Source organism: Ranitomeya imitator, chromosome 6 (assembly GCF_032444005.1).
Source record: "Ranitomeya imitator isolate aRanImi1 chromosome 6, aRanImi1.pri, whole genome shotgun sequence".
NCBI classification, from domain to species: Eukaryota; Metazoa; Chordata; class Amphibia; order Anura; family Dendrobatidae; genus Ranitomeya; species Ranitomeya imitator.
Window position 1 is genome coordinate 575255774 of NC_091287.1, and position 23681 is coordinate 575279454.

General features: G+C 53.1%; 1 protein-coding gene across 1 annotated transcript in view; it reads left to right on the top strand.

Annotated features, from left to right (window-relative positions):
* PPP1R16A (protein phosphatase 1 regulatory subunit 16A) overlaps positions 1-18276 on the top strand; it is an 81933-nt gene extending 63657 nt beyond the window's left edge. The window contains exons 8-10 of the mRNA XM_069732177.1: positions 2511-2640; positions 2718-2883; positions 15400-18276. Coding sequence (XP_069588278.1) covers positions 2511-2640; positions 2718-2883; positions 15400-15846 — 743 coding nt within the window. The 3' untranslated portion in view covers positions 15847-18276. The remainder of the gene's footprint in view (positions 1-2510; positions 2641-2717; positions 2884-15399) is intronic.
* Positions 18277-23681: the final 5405 nt, after the last annotated feature.

Consider the following 23681-nt stretch of genomic DNA (forward strand, 5'->3'; position numbering starts at 1 on the left):
CAGTCCTCCTTCTGTTATTGGGATGTATAATATGTCTGCTCTATAGTATCTCACCACTGAGGGGCAGCCCAGTCCTCCCTCTGTTATTGGGGTGTATAATATGTCTGCTCTATAGTATCTCACCACTGAGGGGCAGCTCTGTCCTTCCTCTGTTATTGGGATGTATAATATGTCTGCTCTATAATATCTCACCACTGAGGGGCAGCCCTGTCCTCCTTCTGTTATTGGGATGTATAATATGTCTGCTCTATAATATCTCACCACTGAGGGGCAGCCCAGTCCTGCTCCTGTTATTGGGATGTATAATATGTCTGCTCTATAATATCTCACCACTGAGGGGCAGCCCAGTCCTCCTTCTGTTATTGGGATGTATAATATGTCTGCTCTATAGTATCTCACCACTGAGGGGCAGCCCAGTCCTCCCTCTGTTATTGGGGTGTATAATATGTCTGCTCTATAGTATCTCACCACTGAGGGGCAGCCCAGTCCTCCCTCTGTTATTGGGGTGTATAATATGTCTGCTCTATAATATCTCACCACTGAGGGGCAGCCCAGTCCTCCCTCTGTTATTGGGATGTATAATATGTCTGCTCTATAGTATCTCACCACTGAGGAGCAGCCCAGTCCTCCTTCTGTTATTGGGATGTATAATATGTCTGCTCTATAGTATCTCACCACTGAGGAGCAGCCCAGTCCCCCCTCTGTTATTGGGATGTATAATATGACTGCTCTATAATATCTGACTACTGAGGGGCAGCCCAGTCCTTCCTCTGTTATTGGGATGTATAATATGTCTGCTCTATAGTATCTCACCACTGAGGGGCAGCCCAGTCCTCCCTCTGTTATTGGGGTGTATAATATGTCTGCTCTATAGTATCTCACCACTGAGGGGCAGCCCAGTCCTCCCTCTGTTATTGGGATGTATAATATGTCTGCTCTATAGTATCTCACCACTGAGGGGCAGCCCAGTCCTCCCTCTGTTATTGGGGTGTATAATATGTCTGCTCTATAGTATCTCACCACTGAGGGGCAGCCCAGTCCTCCCTCTGTTATTGGGGTGTATAATATGTCTGCTCTATAGTATCTCACCACTGAGGGGCAGCCCAGTCCTCCTTCTGTTATTGGGATGTATAATATGTCTGCTCTATAGTATCTCACCACTGAGGGGCAGCCCAGTCCTCCCTCTGTTATTGGGGTGTATAATATGTCTGCTCTATAATATCTCACCACTGAGGGGCAGCCCAGTCCTCCCTCTGTTATTGGGTTGTATAATATGGCTGCCCTATAATATCTCACCACTGAGGGGCAGCCCAGTCCTCCCTCTGTTATTGGGATGTATAATATGGCTGCTCTATAATATCTCACCACTGAGGGGCAGCCCAGTCCTCCCTCTGTTATTGGGATGTATAATATGGCTGCTCTATAGTATCTCACCACTGAGGGGCAGCCCAGTCCTCCCTCTGTTATTGGGATGTATAATATGGCTGCTCTATAGTATCTCACCACTGAGGGGCAGCCCAGTCCTCCCTCTGTTATTGGGATGTATAATATGGCTGCTCTATAATATCTCACCACTGAGGGGCAGCCCAGTCCTCCCTCTGTTATTGGGATGTATAATATGGCTGCTCTATAATATCTCACCACTGAGGGACAGCCCAGTCCATATTTATGTAGGTTTCTCACAACTGCAGAATCTGATTTACCTCTCTTGCAATCCTACTAGCAGCTCTCACTGAAATTTTGCTTGGTCTTCCTGACCTTATCTTGACCTTCACTGTTGCTGGTAACGAACATTTCTTAATGACATTTCGAACTGAGTAAAGGGAAACTTGAAAACGCTTTGCTATCTCTCTCCTGCTTTGTGGCCTCCACCATGTTTATTCTGAGTGCTCCCCGCTGCTTAGAAGAGCCCATGGCTGCTGGTTTTTGGCACAAGGTTAGAGGAGGCTGGGTTTTCTAAAGATTGAAATTTGCATCACCGGGCCTTTCTTAACGATGATTAACTAAAATACAAAGGAAATTTGTCATCTGTAATTTTAGGCCTTTTTAGATCATTTTATCTTCATCTTGCGTGATTGCTCAGAGTAACAATAATTTTGGCCAGGGGCCCTCAGACCCTCAGACTTTTTCATGCCTCTGTATTTGTGTTTCTGTGACTGACGATGGAGAGGCTGAACCTCCCCCGGCAGGACGGACCCCGCTGACAGCCAGCCCCGCTGCTCCATACACAAGGGGTCTGGTTGTAACTTTGCCTTTTATTGCGCTCATTTTTATTGGTGTCGGAGCCTCCGGTAATAATTTGTCTCTCGTTCGCCTGCGTCCGTTTAGAAATAAAAATGAGAGTGAATAAAACAAATGTTTCCAAAGGGAGAAATAAAGTTATAATATTCAAGTAGAATAACAAGTAATTGTGCAGCATAATGAAGGGTTAATGTGCGGGATGGGGCCCATCGTCTCCGTGCGCTCCGGTGGCGGCCTCTCCATAATTCCGCCTTTCTGACTCTCCGCAGACGTGTGCAGTGATGAGGACGTGCGCGCCAAGATCCTGGAGCTGAAGCACAAGCACGACGCCATCAGGAAGTCCCAGGACAAGCACAAGAGCGCCCTCCAGAGGAGAACGTCCAGCGCGGGCAGCCGGGGGTGAGGTCACTGCTGCTCCGTCAGTATGGCCGCCAGAGCTGTCAGCCGACCCTGACCATACCGCCTTGTGTCTGCAGGAAGGTAGTCCGCCGCGTGAGTGTCACTGAGCGCACAAACCTGTACCGCCGAGAGCACCAGAAGGAGGCCATGGTGTGGCAGCAGCGAGGATCCCGGGAGAGCGAGGTGGAAGCCCAGGACGACGAGGAGGAGAAGCCAGCAGCGGCCGAAATCCAGCAGCAGGAGGTGAGGAGTAATGATGACTGCGGGCGCTGCCCTGTAATGATAATGGGGGGACTGCGGGCGCTGCCCTGTAATGATAATGGGGGGACTGCGGGCCCTGCTCTGTAATGATAATGGGGAGACTGCGGGCCCTGCCCTGTAATGATAATGGGGAGACTGCGGGCGCTGCCCTGTAATGATAATGGGGGGACTGCGGGCGCTGCCCTGTAATGATAATGGGGGGACTGCGGGCGCTGCCCTGTAATGATAATGGGGAGACTGCGGGCCCTGCCCTGTAATGATAATGGGGAGACTGCGGGCCCTGCCCTGTAATGATAATGGGGAGACTGCGGGCGCTGCCCTGTAATGATAATGGGGAGACTGCGGGCCCTGCCCTGTAATGATAATGGGGAGACTGCGAGCCCTGCCCTGTAATGATAATGGGGGGACTGCGGCCCCTGCCCTGTAATGATAATGGGGAGACTGCGGGCCCTGCTCTGTAATGATAATGGTGAGACTGTGGGCCCTGCCCTGTAATGATAATGGGGAGACTGCGAGCCCTGCCCTGTAATGATAATGGGGGGACTGCGGGCGCTGCCCTGTAATGATAATGGGGGGACTGCGGGCGCTGCCCTGTAATGATAATGGGGAGACTGCGGGCCCTGCCCTGTAATGATAATGGGGAGACTGCGGGCCCTGCCCTGTAATGATAATGGGGAGACTGCGGGCGCTGCCCTGTAATGATAATGGGGAGACTGCGGGCCCTGCCCTGTAATGATAATGGGGAGACTGCGAGCCCTGCCCTGTAATGATAATGGGGGGACTGCGGCCCCTGCCCTGTAATGATAATGGGGAGACTGCGGGCCCTGCTCTGTAATGATAATGGTGAGACTGTGGGCCCTGCCCTGTAATGATAATGGGGAGACAGCGAGCCCTGCCCTGTTATGATAATGGGGAGACTGCAGGCGCTGCCCTGTAATGATAATGGTGAGACTGCGGGCCCTGCCCTGTAATAATGGGGAGACTACGAGCCCTGCCCTGTAATGATAATGGGGAGACTGTGGGCCCTGCCCTGTAATGATAATGGGGAGACTGTGGGCCCTGCCCTGTAATGATAATGGGGAGACTGCGGGCCCTGCCCTGTAATGATAATGGGGAGACTGCGAGCCCTGCCCTGTAATGATAATGGGGAGACTGCGGGCCCTGCCCTGTAATGATAATGGGGAGACTGCGGGTCCTGCCCTGTAATGATAATGGGGAGACTGCGAGCCCTGCCCTGTAATGATAATGGGGAGACTGCGGGCCCTGCCCTGTAATGATAATGGGGAGACTGCGGGCCCTGCCCTGTAATGATAATGGGGAGACTGCGAGCCCTGCCCTGTAATGATAATGGGGGGACTGCGGGCCCTGCTCTGTAATGATAATGGGGAGACTGCGGGCCCTGCCCTGTAATGATAATGGGGGGACTGCGGGCCCTGCCCTGTAATGATAAGAGACTGCGGGCCCTGCCCTGTAATGATAATGGGGAGACTGCGGGCCCTGCCCTGTAATGATGGGGAGACTGCGAGCCCTGCCCTGTAATGATAATGGGGAGACTGCGGGCCCTGCCCTGTAATGATAATGGGGAGACTGCGGGCCCTGCCCTGTAATGATAATGGGGGGACTGCGGGCCCTGCTCTGTAATAATGGGGAGACTGCGGGCCCTGCCCTGTAATGATAATGGGGGGACTGCGGGCCCTGCCCTGTAATGATAATGGGGAGACTGCGGGCCTTGCTCTGTAATGATAATGGGGAGACTGCGGGCCCTGCCCTGTAATGATGGGGAGACTGCGAGCCCTGCCCTGTAATGATAATGGGGGGACTGCGGGCCCTGCTCTGTAATAATGGGGAGACTGCGAGCCCTGCCCTGTAATGATAATGGGGAGACTGCGGGCCCTGCCCTGTAATGATAAGAGACTGCGGGCCCTGCCCTGTAATGATAATGGGGAGACTGCGAGCCCTGCCCTATAGTGATAATGGGGAGACTGCGAGCCCTGCTCTGTAATGATAATGGAGAGACTGCGGGACCTGCCCTGTAATGATAATGGGGGGACTGCGGGCCCTGCCCTGTAATGATAATGGGGAGACTGCGGGCCCTGCCCTGTAATGATAATGGGGAGACTGCGGGCCCTGCTCTGTAATGATAATGGAGAGACTGCGGGACCTGCCCTGTAATGATAATGGGGAGACTGCGGGCCCTGCTCTGTAATGATAATGGGGAGACTGCGGGCCCTGCCCTGTAATGATAATGGGGAGACTGCGGGCCCTGCTCTGTAATGATAATGGAGAGACTGCGGGACCTGCCCTGTAATGATAATGGGGAGACTGCGGGCCCTGCCCTGTAATGATAATGGGGAGACTGCGGGCCCTGCCCTGTAATGATAATGGGGAGACTGCGGGCCCTGCTCTGTAATAATGGGGAGACTGCGGGCCCTGCCCTGTAATGATAATGGGGAGACTGCGAGCCCTGCCCTGTAATGATAATGGGGAGACTGCGGGCCCTGCCCTATAATGATAATGGGGAGACTGCGAGCCCTGCCCTATAGTGATAATGGGGAGACTGCGAGCCCTTCCCTGTAATGATAATGGGGAGACTGCGGGCCCTGCCCTGTAATGATAATGGCGAGACTGCGGGCCCTGCCCTGTAATGATAATGGGGAGACTGCGGGCCCTGCCCTGTAATGATGGGGAGACTGCGAGCCCTGCCCTGTAATGATAATGGGGAGACTGCGGGCCCTGCCCTGTAATGATAATGGGGAGACTGCGGGCCCTGCCCTGTAATGATGGGGAGACTGCGAGCCCTGCCCTGTAATGATAATGGGGAGACTGCGGGCCCTGCCCTGTAATGATAATGGGGAGACTGCGAGCCCTGTTCTGTAATGATAATGGTGAGACTGCGGGCCCTGCTCAGTAATGATAATGGGGAGACTGCGAGCCCTGCCCTGTAATGATAATGGGGAGACTGCGAGCCCTGCCCTGTAATGATAATGGGGAGACTGCGAGCCCTGCCCTGTAATGATAATGCGGAGACTGCGGGCCCTGCCCTGTAATGATAATGGGGAGACTGCGGGCCCTGCCCTGTAATGATAATGGGGAGACTGCGGGCCCTGCCCTGTAATGATAATGGGGAGACTGCGGGCCCTGCTCTGTAATGATAATGGGGAGACTGCGAGCCCTGCCCTGTAATGATAATGGGGGGACTGCGGGGCCTGCCCTGTAATGATAATGGGGAGACTGCGGGCCCTGCCCTGTAATGATAATGGGGAGACTGCGGGCCCTGCCCTGTAATGATAATGGGGAGACTGCGAGCCCTGCCCTGTAATGATAATGCGGAGACTGCGGGCCCTGCCCTGTAATGATAATGGGGAGACTGCGGGCCCTGCCCTGTAATGATAATGGGGAGACTGCGAGCCCTGCCCTGTAATGATAATGCGGAGACTGCGGGCCCTGCCCTGTAATGATAATGGGGAGACTGCGGGCCCTGCCCTGTAATGATAATGGGGAGACTGCGGGCCCTGCCCTGTAATGATAATGGGGAGACTGCGGGCCCTGCTCTGTAATGATAATGCGGAGACTGCGGGCGCTGCCCTGTAATGATAATGGGGAGACTGCGAGCCCTGCCCTGTAATGATAATGGGGAGACTGCGAGCCCTGCTCAGTAATGATAATGGGGAGACTGCGAGCCCTGCCCTGTAATAATGGGGAGACTGCGGGCCCTGCCCTGTAATGATAATGGGGAGACTGCGAGCCCTGCCCTGTAATGATAATGGAGAGACTGCGAGCCCTTCCCTGTAATGATAATGGGGAGACTGCGAGCCCTGCACTGTAATGATAATGGAGAGACTGCGGGCCCTGCCCTGTAATAATGGGGAGACTGCGGGCCCTGCCCTGTAATGATAATGGGGAGACTGCGAGCCCTGCTCAGTAATGATAATGGGGAGACTGCGAGCCCTGCCCTGTAATAATGGGGAGACTGCGGGCCCTGCCCTGTAATGATAATGGAGAGACTGCGGGCCCTGCCCTGTAATGATAATGGGGAGACTGCGAGCCCTGCCCTGTAATGATAAGAGATTGCGGGCCCTGCCCTGTAATGATAATGGGGAGACTGCGGGCCCTGCCCTGTAATGATAATGGGGAGACTGCGGGCCCTGCTCTGTAATGATAATGGGGAGACTGCGGGCCCTGCCCTGTAATGATAATGGGGGGACTGCGGGCCCTGCCCTGTAATGATAATGGGGAGACTGCGGGCCCTGCAATGATAATGGGGAGACTGCGGGCCCTGCCCTGTAATGATAATGGGGAGACTGCGAGCCCTGCCCTGTAATGATAATGGGGAGACTGCGAGCCCTGCCCTGTAATGATAATGGGGAGACTGCGAGCCCTGCCCTGTAATGATAATGGGGAGACTGCGGGCCCTGCCCTATAATGATAATGGTGAGACTGCGAGCCCTGCCCTATAGTGATAATGGGGAGACTGCGAGCCCTGCTCAGTAATGATAATGGGGAGACTGCGGGCCCTGCCCTATAATGATAATGGTGAGACTGCGGGCCCTGCCCTGTAATGATAATGGGGGGACTGCGGGCCCTGCCCTATAGTGATAATGGGGAGACTGCGGGACCTGCCCTGTAATGATAATGGGGGGACTGCGGGACCTGCCCTGTAATGATAATGGGGAGACTGCGGGACCTGCCCTGTAATGATAATGGGGGGACTGCGGGCCCTGCCCTGTAATGATAATGGGGAGACTGCGAGCCCTGCCCTGTAATGATGGGGAGACTGCGAGCCCTGCACTGTAATGATAATGGGGAGACTGCGAGCCCTGCCCTGTAATGATAATGGGGAGACTGCGGGCCCTGCCCTGTAATGATAATGGGGAGACTGCGAGCCCTGCCCTGTAATGATAATGGGGAGACTGCGGGCCCTGCCCTGTAATGATAATGGGGAGACTGCGAGCCCTGCTCTGTAATGATAATGGTGAGACTGCGGGCCCTGCCCTGTAATGATAAGAGACTGCGGGCCCTGCCCTGTAATGATAATGGGGAGACTGCGAGCCCTGCCCTGTAATGATAATGGGGAGAATGCGAGCCCTGCCCTGTAATAATGGGGAGACTGCGGGCCCTGCCCTGTAATGATAATGGGGAGACTGCGAGCCCTGCCCTGTAATGATAATGGGGAGACTGCGGGCCCTGCCCTGTAATGATAATGGGGAGACTGCGGGCCCTGCCCTGTAATGATAATGGAGAGACTGCGAGCCCTGCCCTGTAATGATAATGGGGAGACTGCGGGCCCTGCCCTGTAATGATAATGGGGAGACTGCGGACCCTGCTCTGTATTGATAATGGGGAGACTGCGGGCCCTGCTCTGTAATGATAATGGGGAGACTGCGAGCCCTGCCCTGTAATGATAATGGAGAGACTGCGAGCCCTGCCCTGTAATGATAATGGGGAGACTGCGGGCCCTGCCCTGTAATGATAATGGGGAGACTGCGGACCCTGCTCTGTATTGATAATGGGGAGACTGCGGGCCCTGCCCTGTAATGATAATGGAGAGACTGCGAGCCCTGCCCTGTAATGATAATGGGGAGACTGCGGGCCCTGCCCTGCAATGATAATGGGGAGACTGCGGGCCCTGCCCTGTAATGATAATGGGGAGACTGCGGGGCCTGCCCTGTAATGATAATGGGGAGAATGCGGGCCCTGCCCTGTAATGATAATGGGGAGAATGCGGGCCCTGCCCTGTAATGATAATGGGGAGACTGCGAGCCCTGCCCTGTAATGATAATGGGGAGACTGCGAGCCCTGCCCTGTAATGATAATGGGGAGACTACGAGCCCTGCCCTGTAATGATAATGGGGAGACTGCGGGCCCTGCCCTGTAATGATAATGGGGAGACTGCGAGCCCTGCTCTGTAATGATAATGGGGAGACTGCGAGCCCTGCCCTGTAATGATAATGGGGAGACTGCGGGCCCTGCCCTGTAATGATAATGGGGAGACTGCGGGCCCTGCCCTGTAATGATAATGGGGAGACTGCGAGCCCTGCCCTGTAATGATAATGGGGAGACTGCGGGCCCTGCTCTGTAATGATAATGGGGAGACTGCGGGCCCTGCCCTGTAATGATAATGGGGAGACTGCGGGCCCTGCTCTGTAATGATAATGGGGAGACTGCGGACCCTGCTCTGTATTGATAATGGGGAGACTGCGAGCCCTGCCCTGTAATGATAATGGGGAGACTGCGAGCCCTGCCCTGTAATGATAATGGGGAGACTGCGGGCCCTGCCCTGTAATGATAATGGGGAGACTGCGGGCCCTGCCCTGCAATGGTAATGGGGAGACTGCGGGCCCTGCCCTGTAATGATAATGGGGAGACTGCGGGGCCTGCCCTGTAATGATAATGGGGAGACTGCGGGCCCTGCTCTGTAATGATAATGGGGAGACTGCGGGCCCTGCCCTGTAATGATAATGGAGAGACTGCGAGCCCTGCCCTGCAATGATAATGGGGAGACTGCGAGCCCTGCTCAGTAATGATAATGGGGAGACTGCGGGCCCTGCTCTGTAATGATAATGGGGAGACTGCGGGCCCTGCTCTGTAATGATAATGGGGAGACTGCGGGCCCTGCCCTGTAATGATAATGGGGAGACTGCGGGCCCTGCTCTGTAATGATAATGGGGAGACTGCGGGCCCTGCCCTGTAATGATAATGGAGAGACTGCGAGCCCTGCCCTGCAATGATAATGGGGAGACTGCGGGCCCTGCCCTGTAATGATAATGGGGAGACTGCGGGGCCTGCCCTGTAATGATAATGGGGAGACTGCGAGCCCTGCCCTGTAATGATAATGGGGAGACTGCGAGCCCTGCCCTGTAATGATAATGGGGAGACTGCGAGCCCTGCCCTGTAATGATAATGGGGAGACTGCGGGCCCTGCCTGTAATGATAATGCGGAGACTGCGGGCCCTGCTCTGTAATGATAATGAAGAGACTGCGAGCCCTGCCGTGTAATGATAATGGGGGGACTGCGGGGCCTGCCCTGTAATGATAATGGGGAGACTGCGGGCCCTGCCCTGTAATGATAATGTGGAGACTGCGGGCCCTGCCCTGTAATGATAATGGGGAGACTGCGAGCCCTGCCCTGTAATGATAATGGGGAGACTGCGGGCCCTGCTCTGTAATGATAATGAAGAGACTGCGAGCCCTGCCGTGTAATGATAATGGGGGGACTGCGGGGCCTGCCCTGTAATGATAATGGGGAGACTGCGGGCCCTGCCCTGTAATGATAATGGGGAGACTGCGGGCCCTGCTCTGTAATGATAATGAAGAGACTGCGGGCCCTGCCCTGTAATGATAATGGGGGGACTTGGGGCCCTGCCCTGTAATGATAATGGGGAGACTGCGGGCCCTGCCCTGTAATGATAATGGGGAGACTGCGGGCCCTGCCCTGCTCTGTAATAATGGGGAGACTGCGGGCCCTGCCCTGTAATGATAATGGAAAGACTGCGGGCGCTGCCCTGTAATGATAACGGGGAGACTGCGAGCCCTGCTCTGTAATAATGGGGAGACTGCGAGCCCTGCTCTGTAATGATAATGGGGAGACTGCGGGCCCTGCCTGTAATGATAATGGGGAGACTGCGGGCCCTGCCCTGTAATGATAATGGGGAGACTGCGGGCCCTGCCCTATAATGATAATGGGGAGTCTGCGGGCCCTGCTCTGTAATGATAATGGGGAGACTGCGGGCCCTGCCCTGTAATGATAATGGGGAGACTGCGAGCCCTGCCCTGTAATGATAATGGGGAGACTGCGGGCCCTGCCCTGTAATGATAATGGGGAGACTGCGAGCCCTGCCCTGTAATGATAATGGGGAGACTGCGGGCCCTGCCCTGTAATGATAATGGGGAGACTGCGAGCCCTGCCCTGTAATGATAATGGGGAGACTGCGGGCCCTGCCCTGTAATGATAATGGGGAGACTGCGAGCCCTGCCCTGTAATGATAATGGGGAGACTGCGGGCCCTGCCCTGTAATGATAATGGGGAGACTGCGGGCCCTGCCCTATAATGATAATGGGGAGTCTGCGGGCCCTGCTCTGTAATGATAATGGGGAGACTGCGGGCCCTGCCCTGTAATGATAATGGGGAGACTGCGAGCCCTGCCCTGTAATGATAATGGGGAGACTGCGGGCCCTGCCCTGTAATGATAATGGGGAGACTGCGGGCCCTGCCCTGTAATGATAATGGGGAGACTGCGAGCCCTGCCCTGTAATGATAATGGGGAGACTGCGAGCCCTGCCCTGTAATGATAATGGGGAGACTGTGGGCCCTGCCCTGTAATGATAATGGGGAGACTGTGGGCCCTGCCCTGTAATGATAATGGGGAGACTGCGGGGCCTGCCCTGTAATGATAATGGGGAGTCTGCGGGCCCTGCTCTGTAATGATAATGGGGAGACTGCGGGCCCTGCCCTGTAATGATAATGGGGAGACTGCGAGCCCTGCTCTGTAATGATAATGGGGAGACTGCGAGCCCTGCTTTGTAATGATAATGGGGAGACTGCGGGCCCTGCCCTGCTCTGTAATAATGGGGAGACTGCGGGCCCTGCCCTGTAATGATAATGGGGAGACTGCGGGCCCTGCCCTGTAATGATAATGGGGAGACTGCGAGCCCTGCCCTGTAATGATAATGGGGAGTCTGCGGGCCCTGCTCTGTAATGATAATGGGGAGACTGCGAGCCCTGCCCTGTAATGATAATGGGGAGACTGCGAGCCCTGCTCTGTAATGATAATGGGGAGACTGCGGGCCCTGCCCTGTAATGATAATGGGGAGACTGCGAGCCCTGCTCTGTAATGATAATGGGGAGACTGCGGGCCCTGCCCTGTAATGATAATGTGGAGACTGCGAGCCCTGCCCTGTAATGATAATGGGGGGACTGCGGGGCCTGCCCTGTAATGATAATGAGGAGACTGCGGGCGCTGCCCTGTAATGATAATGGGGAGACTGCGAGCCCTGCTCTGTAATGATAATGTGGAGACTGCGGGCCCTGCCCTGTAATGATAATGGGGAGACAGCGAGCCCTGCCCTGTAATGATAATGTGGAGACTGCGGGCCCTGCCCTGTAATGATAATGGGGGGACTGCGGGCCCTGCCCTGTAATGATAATGGGGAGACTGCGGGCCCTGCTCTGTAATGATAATGGGGAGACCGAGCCCTGCCCTGTAATGATAATGGGGAGACTGCGGGCCCTGCCCTGTAATGATAATGGGGAGACTGCGAGCCCTGCTCTGTAATGATAATGGTGAGACTGCGGGCCCTGCCCTGTAATGATAATGGGGAGACTGCGAGCCCTGCCCTGTAATGATAATGGGGAGACTGCGAGCCGTGCCCTGTAATGATAATGGGGAGACTGCGAGCCCTGCTCTGTAATGATAATGGGGAGACTGCGAGCCCTGCCCTGTAATGATAATGTGGAGACTGCGGGCTCTGCCCTGTAATGATAATGGGGAGACTGCGAGCCCTGCTCTGTAATGATAATGGGGAGACTGCGGGCCCTGCCCTGTAATGATAATGGGGAGACTGCGAGCCCTGCTCTGTAATGATAATGGGGAGACTGCGGGCCCTGCCCTGTAATGATAATGGGGAGACTGCGGGCCCTGCTCTGTAATGATAATGAAGAGACTGCGAGCCCTGCCGTGTAATGATAATGGGGGGACTGCGGGGCCTGCCCTGTAATGATAATGGGGAGACTGCGGGCCCTGCCCTGTAATGATAATGGGGAGACTGCGGGCCCTGCTCTGTAATGATAATGAAGAGACTGCGGGCCCTGCCCTGTAATGATAATGGGGGGACTGCGGGCCCTGCCCTGTAATGATAATGGGGAGACTGCGGGCCCTGCCCTGTAATGATAATGGGGAGACTGCGGGCCCTGCCCTGCTCTGTAATAATGGGGAGACTGCGGGCCCTGCCCTGTAATGATAATGGAAAGACTGCGGGCCCTGCCCTGTAATGATAATGGAAAGACTGCGGGCCCTGCCCTGTAATGATAATGGGAAGACTGCGAGCCCTGCCCTGTAATGATAACGGGGAGACTGCGGGCCCTGCCCTGTAATAATGTGGAGACTGCGAGCCCTGCTCTGTAATGATAATGGGGAGACTGCGGGCCCTGCCTGTAATGATAATGCGGAGACTGCGGGCCCTGCCCTGTAATGATAATGGGGAGACTGCGGGCCCTGCCCTGTAATGATAATGGGGAGACTGCGGGCCCTGCCCTATAATGATAATGGGGAGTCTGCGGGCCCTGCTCTGTAATGATAATGGGGAGACTGCGGGCCCTGCCCTGTAATGATAATGGGGAGACTGCGAGCCCTGCCCTGTAATGATAATGGGGAGACTGCGGGCCCTGCTCTGTAATGATAATGGGGAGACTGCGAGCCCTGCTTTGTAATGATAATGGGGAGACTGCGGGCCCTGCCCTGCTCTGTAATAATGGGGAGACTGCGGGCCCTGCCCTGTAATGATAATGGGGAGACTGCGGGCCCTGCCCTGTAATGATAATGGGGAGACTGCGAGCCCTGCCCTGTAATGATAATGGGGAGACTGTGGGCCCTGCCCTGTAATGATAATGGGGAGACTGCGGGGCCTGCCCTGTAATGATAATGGGGAGTCTGCGGGCCCTGCTCTGTAATGATAATGGGGAGACTGCGGGCCCTGCCCTGTAATGATAATGGGGAGACTGCGAGCCCTGCTCTGTAATGATAATGGGGAGACTGCGGGCCCTGCTCTGTAATGATAATGGGGAGACTGCGAGCCCTGCTTTGTAATGATAATGGGGAGACTGCGGTCCCTGCCCTGCTCTGTAATAATGGGGAGACTGCGGGCCCTGCCCTGTAATGATAATGGGGAGACTGCGGGCCCTGCCCTGTAATGATGGGGAGACTGCGAGCCCTGCCCTGTAATGATAATGGGGAGACTGCGGGCCCTGCTCTGTAATGATAATGGGGAGACTGCGGGCCCTGCCCTGTAATGATAATGGGGGGACTGTGGGCCCTGCCCTGTAATGATAATGGGGAGACTGCGAGCCCTGCCCTGTAATGATAATGGGGAGACTGCGGGCCCTGCTCTGTAATGATAATGGGGAGACTTCGGGCCCTGCTCTGTAATGATAATGGGGGGACTGCGGGCCCTGCTCTGTAATGATAATGGGGAGACTGCGGGCCCTGCTCTGTAATGATAATGGGGGGACTCCGGGCCCTGCTCTGTAATGATAATGGGGAGACTGCGGGAACTGCTCTGTAATGATAATGGGGAGACTGCGGGCCCTGCTCTGTAATGATAATGGGGAGACTGCGAGCCCTGCTCTGTAATGATAATGGGGAGACTGCGGGCCCTGCCCTGTAATGATAATGATGAGACTGCGGGCCCTGCCCTGTAATGATATTGGGGGGACTGTGAGCCCTGCCCTGTAATGATAATGGGGAGACTGCGAGCCCTGCCCTGTAATGATAATGGGGAGACTGCGGGCCCTGCCCTGTAATGATAATGGGGAGACTGCGGGCCCTGCTCTGTAATGATAATGGGGAGACTGCGGGCCCTGCCCTGTAATGATAATGGTGGGACTGCGGGCCCTGCTCTATAATAATGGGGAGACTGCGGGCCCTGCCCTGTAATGATAATGGTGAGACTGCGGGCCCTGCCCTGTAATGATAATGGGGGGACTGTGAGCCCTGCCCTGTAATGATAATGGGGAGACTGCGAGCCCTGCCCTGTAATGATAATGGGGAGACTGCGGGCCCCACCCTGTAATGATGATGAGTGGAGTTGAGCGAATTTGATCGGGTCCCTGCTTATTCAGTAAGTTATAGCGCTTGCAGAATAAGCTGCAGAGGGAACCCGGATACATGGAGCGTGCCGGCTGATCAGCTGTCCGATGCCGCAGTTGCATGTGTGACAGCTTGTGTGTTGGGCTCTCCTTGCATGTGCTGTGGCTGTAACACAGCCGCAACACATGCAGCTGTAGCCCCGGATAGCTGATCGGTCAGCACGCTCCATGTTTCCAGGTTCCCTCTGCAGCATATACGGCAATCGCTATGGCTTGCCGAATATGCAGGGACCTGATCAAATTCTCTTAACTCTAATAATGAAATGACTGCTGACCCCGCCCTCTGATAACGAGATAACTGCTGACCCCGCCCTCTGAGATGACTTCTGACCCGCCCTCTGATAATGAGATGACTGCTGACCCCGCCCTCTGATAATGAGATGACTGCTGACCCCACCCTCTGATAATGAGATGACTGCTGACCCCACCCTCTGATAATGAGATGACTGCTGACCCCACCCTCTGATAATGAGATGACTGCTGACCCCACCCTCTGATAATGAGATGACTGCTGACCCCACCCTCTGATAATGAGATGACTGCTGACCTCACTGGACGATAATAGGGAGGCTGCTGACCCTGCAGACATCTTTGTGGCTTCTCCGCCGCGTCTTACTGCTTTCTCTCCTTTTTGGTAGCTGGAAGCCGAGCCTCAGAAAGTTGAGGTTAATGAGAGAGAAGATGACCAGAAGAATGGCGCAGCTGGGGCAGCTCCGGCATCTTTGTCACAGCAGAACGGTAGTGTGCGATCCACCCCTAAGCACACCTTCTCCAAGCGCCTGGACCGCAGCATGTCTTACCAGCTGGCCACCCAGGCCGAGCTCTGCCCGGACCTGAGCCATGAGCGCTCCCACCACACGCTGGCAGAACTGAAGCGACAGCGGGCAGCAGCCAAGGTGCACAAGCATGCCCCTCCGCTGCCCAGCCCGGGGCCCCCAGCACAGGAGCTGGACCCCTCAGAGATAACGTCCCCTGACTCAGTCTATTACACTAATGCCAGCGGGGAGCCCCCATTACTGAAGCTCATCGCCCCCGCGGAGGACACCACCCCGGCTGAGAAGAGACCATGCTGCCGGGTCATGTGACTACCAAACATTCTGATAGGGTTATAAAGGGCCCCGGGTCCTTGACCAGAGAACCTATTTTTGTATGGTGGTTTCCGGGATCCAGACTCTGTGCCCGCTGGGTCTTCCTGACAGTTTTCTGCATTTTAAGAGATATATTTTTATCTAAAAATTTTCTATATAATTTAATATTGTATTAGAGGAGGGTGAACTTCAGTTGTGATCACCATAACCCCACCCCTAAGGGGGTATAGCCCAACCCCTGAGGTGCTGCTGTCCGAGAAGTGACCCTTCTGTCCTGTCCTGTATAACCCTTCAAAGTCCCCGTGTCATGACACTAATATCCATACACTACAACCTCAGCCTGTCACGGGGGACGCAGGTGCTGTAACCGTAGCAACCAGCATTATTACAGTCCTGGACAAAAGTTTCCGCACACATTTTCCCTCTTCAGTCAACTGTTTCTATGGTTAGTGACGGACAATTCTAAACATTCTGCATTTTGTTACATATTAGTGATCAATCCATGAAGTCTCTGTGACACCCCAGTATTCCCTTCAGCGTGGCCCCTTATTCTCCACGCTCCTGTCCCTTATTCTCCACACTCCGGCCCCTTATTCTCCAGACTCCTGCCCCTTATTCTCCACACTCCTGCCCCTTATTCTCCACACTCCGGCCCCTTATTCTCCAGACTCCGGCCCCTTATTCTCCACGCTCCGGCCCCTTATTCTCCACGCTCCTGCCCCTTATTCTCCAGACTCCGGCCCCTTATTCTCCACGCTCCGGCCCCTTATTCTCCACACTCCTGCCCCTTATTCTCCACACTCCTGCCCCTTATTCTCCACGCTCCGGACCCTTATTCTCCACGCTCCTGCCCCTTATTCTCCACGCTCCTGCCCCTTATTCTCCACGCTCCTGCCCCTTATTCTCCACGCTCCTGCCCCTTATTCTCCACGCTCCGGCCCCTTATTCGCCACGCTCCAGCCCCTTATTCGCCACGCTCCGGCCCCTTATTCTCCAGACTCCGGCCCCTTATTCTCCAGACTCCGGCCCCTTATTCTCCAGACTCCGGCCCCTTATTCTCCAGACTCCGGCCCCTTATTCTCCAGACTCCGGCCCCTTATTCTCCAGACTCCGGCCCCTTATTCTCCAGACTCCGGCCCCTTATCCTCCACGCTCCAATGTGTGGAGAATTTGGGGCTGGAAAGTGGAGAAGGAGAATAAGGGGCAGAAGTCTGGAGACTTGGGGTCCGGTGCATGGAGACTTGGGGGCCGCGCTGATGGGAATATTGAGGAGCCACAAGAACTTCATGGATTTGTCCCTAATATGTAACAACCTGTGGAATGTTTATAATTGTTGCCGACTGAAAAGGCAGAACGTGAAAAATGAGGTCAGTTTGGAGGGTCCGGCCACATCTGCGCCTCTGGCGTTATCTGGTGCTGATCGGAGGGAGCGAGCGTCACCTTATCCCATGGACGGCGGCTGACTGTCACATTGCGGCCCCCCGGCCCCGCCTGCTCACATCCGGCTCTGACAATCATAACTAGAGAATATTGTTATATTTCCGGTCACCAGCTGTTTTTAGTCTCCGTGCACACTGTGCGTTCTGTCACCGCCTGCCCCTCATATATTCACCGGCAGTCTCCGGCAGTGAGTGCGGCCCACATGTACATGGAGACGGGAGCATTGCACAAGTATTCACACCCATTATATCCTGTACAGCATTGATAATTTCTGTGTTGAGGAACCGCCCAAGCTGGTCTGTGACCCTCTGCTGGAGGTTGCCGGCCCATACCCCGCACCGAATGATGCCCTGGGATCACTTACTTGCTGGCCCGTGCCCCACTGACATGTACCCATCCTCTGAGGGACGCCGGACCACGCTCCGCTTCTGAGGGTCATTGACCCGTGCCCATCCTCTTGGGGTTGCCAGACCATGCCCTGCTTCTTGAGGTCGACGGCCCATGTCCTGTTTCTGAGGTCTACAGCTCGTGCCCCTTCCCACACCGCATGATGTTGCCCCCGCTCCTGGGGTCACATACTCGCTGGTCGGGAATGTGAGCTGAAGGTCTCGTTCGGCCCAATCTTAGAGATTGCACAGGAGTAGACCCATGGGACTTTCCTTCGTACGTCATGACTCCATGGGTTGTCTGGTTCTGCAGCAGCGCACACAACCTGACACAATCCCTACAGTCATTCATACATTCAAGCTATTGCTCTCTGCTACCAGCCATATCGTGTCTGCTGTACGGTGACGTGTAGGAACCTCCCTGCCCCCGTTATGTTGACGTTATGGCACGTCCCCATGTAGATGTGACTGATATCAGCCACTGCTGTTATTACCCTCCAGCACTGATCTGAGCCGCGAACTACAGGGTTACCGGCCCTTTAAGTGCTTCTTTCTCATTTCTTGTGATTTCATATAATATAAATTTTAATTTTATCCAGAACTTTGTCTTATTTAATCTTTGTTCACTTTCCGGACAAATGTTCCATCCTGTGACCCTCTCCTCCACGAGAGAACTGCGAGGACCGGGCAAAAAAGTGTTGTAGGGGCGGAGTCATCACGAAGAGGCGGGGTCTTCGCAGGAGGGAAAGATCACTGGATGGGCAGAGTATTCACTGGATGAGGCAGGGATCACTGCATGTGTTTCACCATTGGTGCAGCTCATCCACGGCCTGGAGCTTTCCTGGAGAATACAGAATTGCAGTGTAGCACCTGGGAAGCCCCCGTCATCTACTCATTATAATCTCCCCACCCCCTATTCACTATAATCTCCCCACCCTCTTCACTATAATCTCCCCACCCCCTATTCACTATAATCCCCCACCCTCTATTCACTATAATCCCCCACCCTCTATTCACTGTAATCTCCCCACCCTCTATTCACTATAATCTCCCCACCCCCTATTCACTATAATCCCCCACCCTCTATTCACTATAATCCCCCACCCTCTATTCACTATAATCCCCCACCCTCTATTCACTGTAATCTCCCCACCCTCTATTCACTATAATCTCCCCACCCCCTACTCATCATAATCTCCCCACCTCCTATTCACTATAATCTCCCCACCCTCTATTCACTATAATCTCCCCACCTCCTATTCACTATAATCCCCCACCCTCTATTCACTGTAATCTCCCCACCCTCTATTCACTATAATCTCCCCACCCCCTACTCATCATAATCTCCCCACCTCCTATTCACTATAATCTCCCCACCTCCTATTCACTATAATCTTCCCACCCTCTATTCACTATAATCTCCCCAACCCCTATTCACTATAATCTCCCCACCCCCTATTCACTATAATCTCCCCACCCTCTTCACTATAATCTCCCCACCCCCTATTCACTATAATCCCCCACCCTCTATTCACTGTAATCTCCCCACCCTCTATTCACTGTAATCTCCCCACCCTCTGTTCACTATAATCCCCCCACCCTCTATTCACTATAATCCCCCCACCCTCTATTCACTATAATCCCCCCACCCTCTATTCACTATAATCCCCCCACCCTCTATTCACTATAATCTCCCCCACCCTCTATTCACTATAATCTCCCCACCCTCTATTCACTATAATCTCCCCACCCCCCTATTCACTATAATATCCCCACCCTCTATTCACTGTAATCTCCCCACCCTCTATTCACTGTAATCTCCCCACCCTCTATTCACTATAATCCCCCACCCTCTATTCACTATAATCTCCCCACCCTCTATTCACTATAATCTCCCCACCCCCTACACATCATAATCTCCCCACCTCCTATTCACTATAATCTCCCCACCCTCTATTCACTATAATCTCTCCACCCCCTATTCTGTACAAATCCCTAGTTAGACCACAGATGGAGTACTGTGTCCAGTTTTGGGCACCGGTGCTCAGGAAGGATATAATGGAACTAGAGAGAGTACAAAGGAGGGCAACAAAATTAATAAAGGGGATGGGAGAACTACAATACCCAGATAGATTAGCGAAATTAGGATTATTTAGTCTAGAAAAAAGACGACTGAGGGGCGATCTAATAACCATGTATAAGTATATAAGGGGACAATACAAATATCTCGCTGAGGATCTGTTTATACCAAGGAAGGTGACGGGCACAAGGGGGCATTCTTTGCGTCTGGAGGAGAGAAGGTTTTTCCACCAACATAGAAGAGGATTCTTTACTGTTAGGGCAGTGAGAATCTGGAATTGCTTGCCTGAGGAGGTGGTGATGGCGAACTCAGTCGAGGGGTTCAAGAGAGGCCTGGATGTCTTCCTGGAGCAGAACAATATTGTATCATACAATTATTAGGTTCTGTAGAAGGACGTAGATCTGGGGATTTATTATGATGGAATATAGGCTGAACTGGATGGACAAATGTCTTTTTTTCGGCCTTACTATGTTACTATATTCACTATAATCTCCCCACCCTCTATTCACTATAATCTCCCCACCCCCATTCACTATAATCTCCCCACCCACTATTCACTATAATCCCCCACCCTCTATTCACTATAATCTCCCCACCCTCTGTTCACTATAATCCCCCACCCTCTGTTCACTATAATCCCCCACCCACTATTCACTATAATCTCCCCACCCTCTATTCACTATAATCCCCCACCCTCTATTCACTATAATCCCCCACCCTCTATTCACTATAATCTCCCCACCCACTATTCACTATAATCCCCCACCCTCTATTCACTATAATCTCTCCACCCTCTATTCACTATAATCCCCCACCCTCTATTCACTATAATCCCCCACCATTTATTCACTATAATCCCCCACCCTCTATTCACTACAATCCCCCACCCCCTATTCACTATAATCCCCCATTGTCTATTCACTATAATCTCCCCACCCTCTATTCACTATAATCTCCCCACCCCCTATTCACTATAATCTCCCCACCCTCTATTCACTATAATCTCCCCACCCTCTATTTACTATAATCTTCCCACCATCTATTCACTATAATCTCCCCACCATCTATTCACTATAATCTCCCACTCCCTATTCACTATAATCCCCCACCCCCTATTCACTATAATCTCCCCACCCTCTATTCACTATAATCTTCCCACACTCTAATCACTATAATCTCCCCACCCCTATTCTGTCACGCTGCAGCACTGCAGGTAAATACAAACTCCACTAGATGGCAGCAGAGGGCTGAAATCCTCAGAACAGACCAGCAGAACTGCAGCGAGGCTACCACCAAGTGGCAGCAGAATAGTCAGACAAGCCAGGTCGATACCAGAGAGTAGGGAAGTACCAAGGGGAATTCCAAGCAGACACTCAGAGGAGCGCCAAAAGGTCATTACCAGTCCATAGCAGAAGTACTAGAAAGAGGAGAGAAAATCGAGTCAGAGCCAATGCAGAGTCGAGTACCGGGGAATCCAAACACACAGGGACACGCAGATTCGAAGCGGGAAGAGAGGAGAGAACAGACACAGCCAAAAACAGCAAAACGCAGCAGGACAAATCAGGGTTTCACCAGAGCCAGCTACACACGCCGTACACAGGAAATATAACTGGCACTGCCTGCAGGATGCAGCGCAGAGAAATAGCAGACCCGACACCGGAACAAGGCAGATAAAGTTAACCCATGACCAGACCAGGAAAGGAGAGAGAAGACCCAAAACCTGGTCTAGATCATGACATTTACTATAATCCCCCCCCTCTATTCACTATAATCTCCCCACCCCCTATTTACTATAATCTCCCCACCCCCTATTTACTATAATCTCCCCACCCTCTATTCACTATAATCCCCCTATTCACTATAATTTCCCCACCCCCTGTTCACAATAATCACCCCACCCTCTATTCACTATAATCCCCCTATTCACTATAATTTCCCCACCCCCTGTTCACAATAATGTCCCCACCCTCTATTCACTATAATCTCCACACTCTATCTATATATATATATATATATAATTGTCTAAGGGTTTTTCCATCTGTCTGTCTGTCTTTCTGTCCGTCTGTCCTGGAAATCCCGGGTCTCTGATTGGTCGAGGCTGCCAGGCCAGACCAATCAACGACGGGCACAGCGACGATGATGTCATAAAGGACGTAGAAATCCCACGTATCTGATCCAGCGACGGGCACAGTATCGACGTAGATGTCATAATGGTTGCCATGGCGACGAGGATGTCATAAAGGTTGACTCGACCAATCAGCGACGGGCACAATCTGCCGCGAATTCTGGAATCATCATTGTCCATATACTACGGGGACATGCATATTCTAGAATACCCGATGCGTTAGAATCGGGCCACAATCTAGTTCACTATAATCTCCCAACCATCTATTCACTGTAATCTCCCCACCCCCTATTCACGATAATCTCCCCACCCCCTATTAGCTATAATCCCACACCGTCTATTCACTATAATCTCCCAACCCTCTAATCACTATATCCCCACCCCAATTCACTATAATCTCACTCCCAATTCACTATAACCTCCCCACCCTCTATTCACTATAATCTCCCCACCTCCTATTCACTATAATCTCCCCACCCTCTATTCACTGTAATCTCCCCTATTCAGTCACGCTGCAGCACTGCAGGTAAATATACACTCCACTAGATGGCAGCAGAGGGCTGAAATCCTGCTCAGAACAGACCAGCAGAACTGCAGCGAGGCTACCACCAAGTGGCAGCAGAATAGTCAGACAAGCCAGGTCGATACCAGAGAGTAGGGAAGTACCAAGGGGAATTCCATGCACAGAGTCAGAGGAGCACCAAAAAGTCATTACCAGTCCATTGCAGAAGGAGGAGAGAAAATTGGGTCAGAGCCAAAGCAGAGTCGAGTACCGGGGAATCCAAACACACAGGGACACGCAGAGTCGGGGTGGTAAGAAAGGAGAAAACAGACACAGCCAAATACAGCTAAACGCAGCAGGACAAATCGTGGTTTCACCAGAGCCAGCTACACACGCCGTACACTGGAAATATAACTGGCACTGCCTGCAGGATGCAGCGCAGAGAAATAGCAGACCCGACACCGGAACAAGGCAGAGAAAGTTAGCTCCTGGCCAGACCAGGAAAGGAGAGGCAAGACCCAAAACCCTGTCTGGATCATGACATTTACTATATTCTCCCCACAATCTCCTCACCCTCTATTCACTATCATCTCCCCACCCCGTATTCACTATAATCTCCCCACCCCCTATTCACTATAATCTCCCCACCCACTATTCACTATAATCCCCCACTACCTATTCACTATAATCTCCCCATCCTCTATTCACTATAATCCACCACCCTCTATTCACTATAATCCCCCCAACCCCTATTCACTATAATCTCCCCACACTCTATTCACTATAATCTCCCCACCCCCTATTCACTATAATCTCCCACTACCTATTCACTATAATCTCCCCACCCTCTATTCACTATAATCTCCCCACCCTCTATTCACTAGAATCCCCCACCCTCTATTCACTATAATCTCCCCACACTCTATTCACTATAATCCCCCCACCCTCTATTCACTATAATCTCCCCACACTCTATTCACTATAATCTCCCCACCCCCTATTCACTATAATCTCCCCACCCCCTATTCACTATAATCTCCCCACCCCCTATTCACTATAATCTCCCCACACTCTATTCACTATAATATCCCCACCCCCTATTTACTATAATATCCCCACCCCCTATTCACTATAATCTCCCCACCCCCTATTCACTATAATCTCCCCACCCACTATTCACTATAATCTCCCCACACTCTATTCACTATAATATCTCCACCCCCTATTCACTATAATATCTCCACCCCCTATTCACTATAATATCCCCACCCCCTATTCACTATAATCTCCCCACCCCCT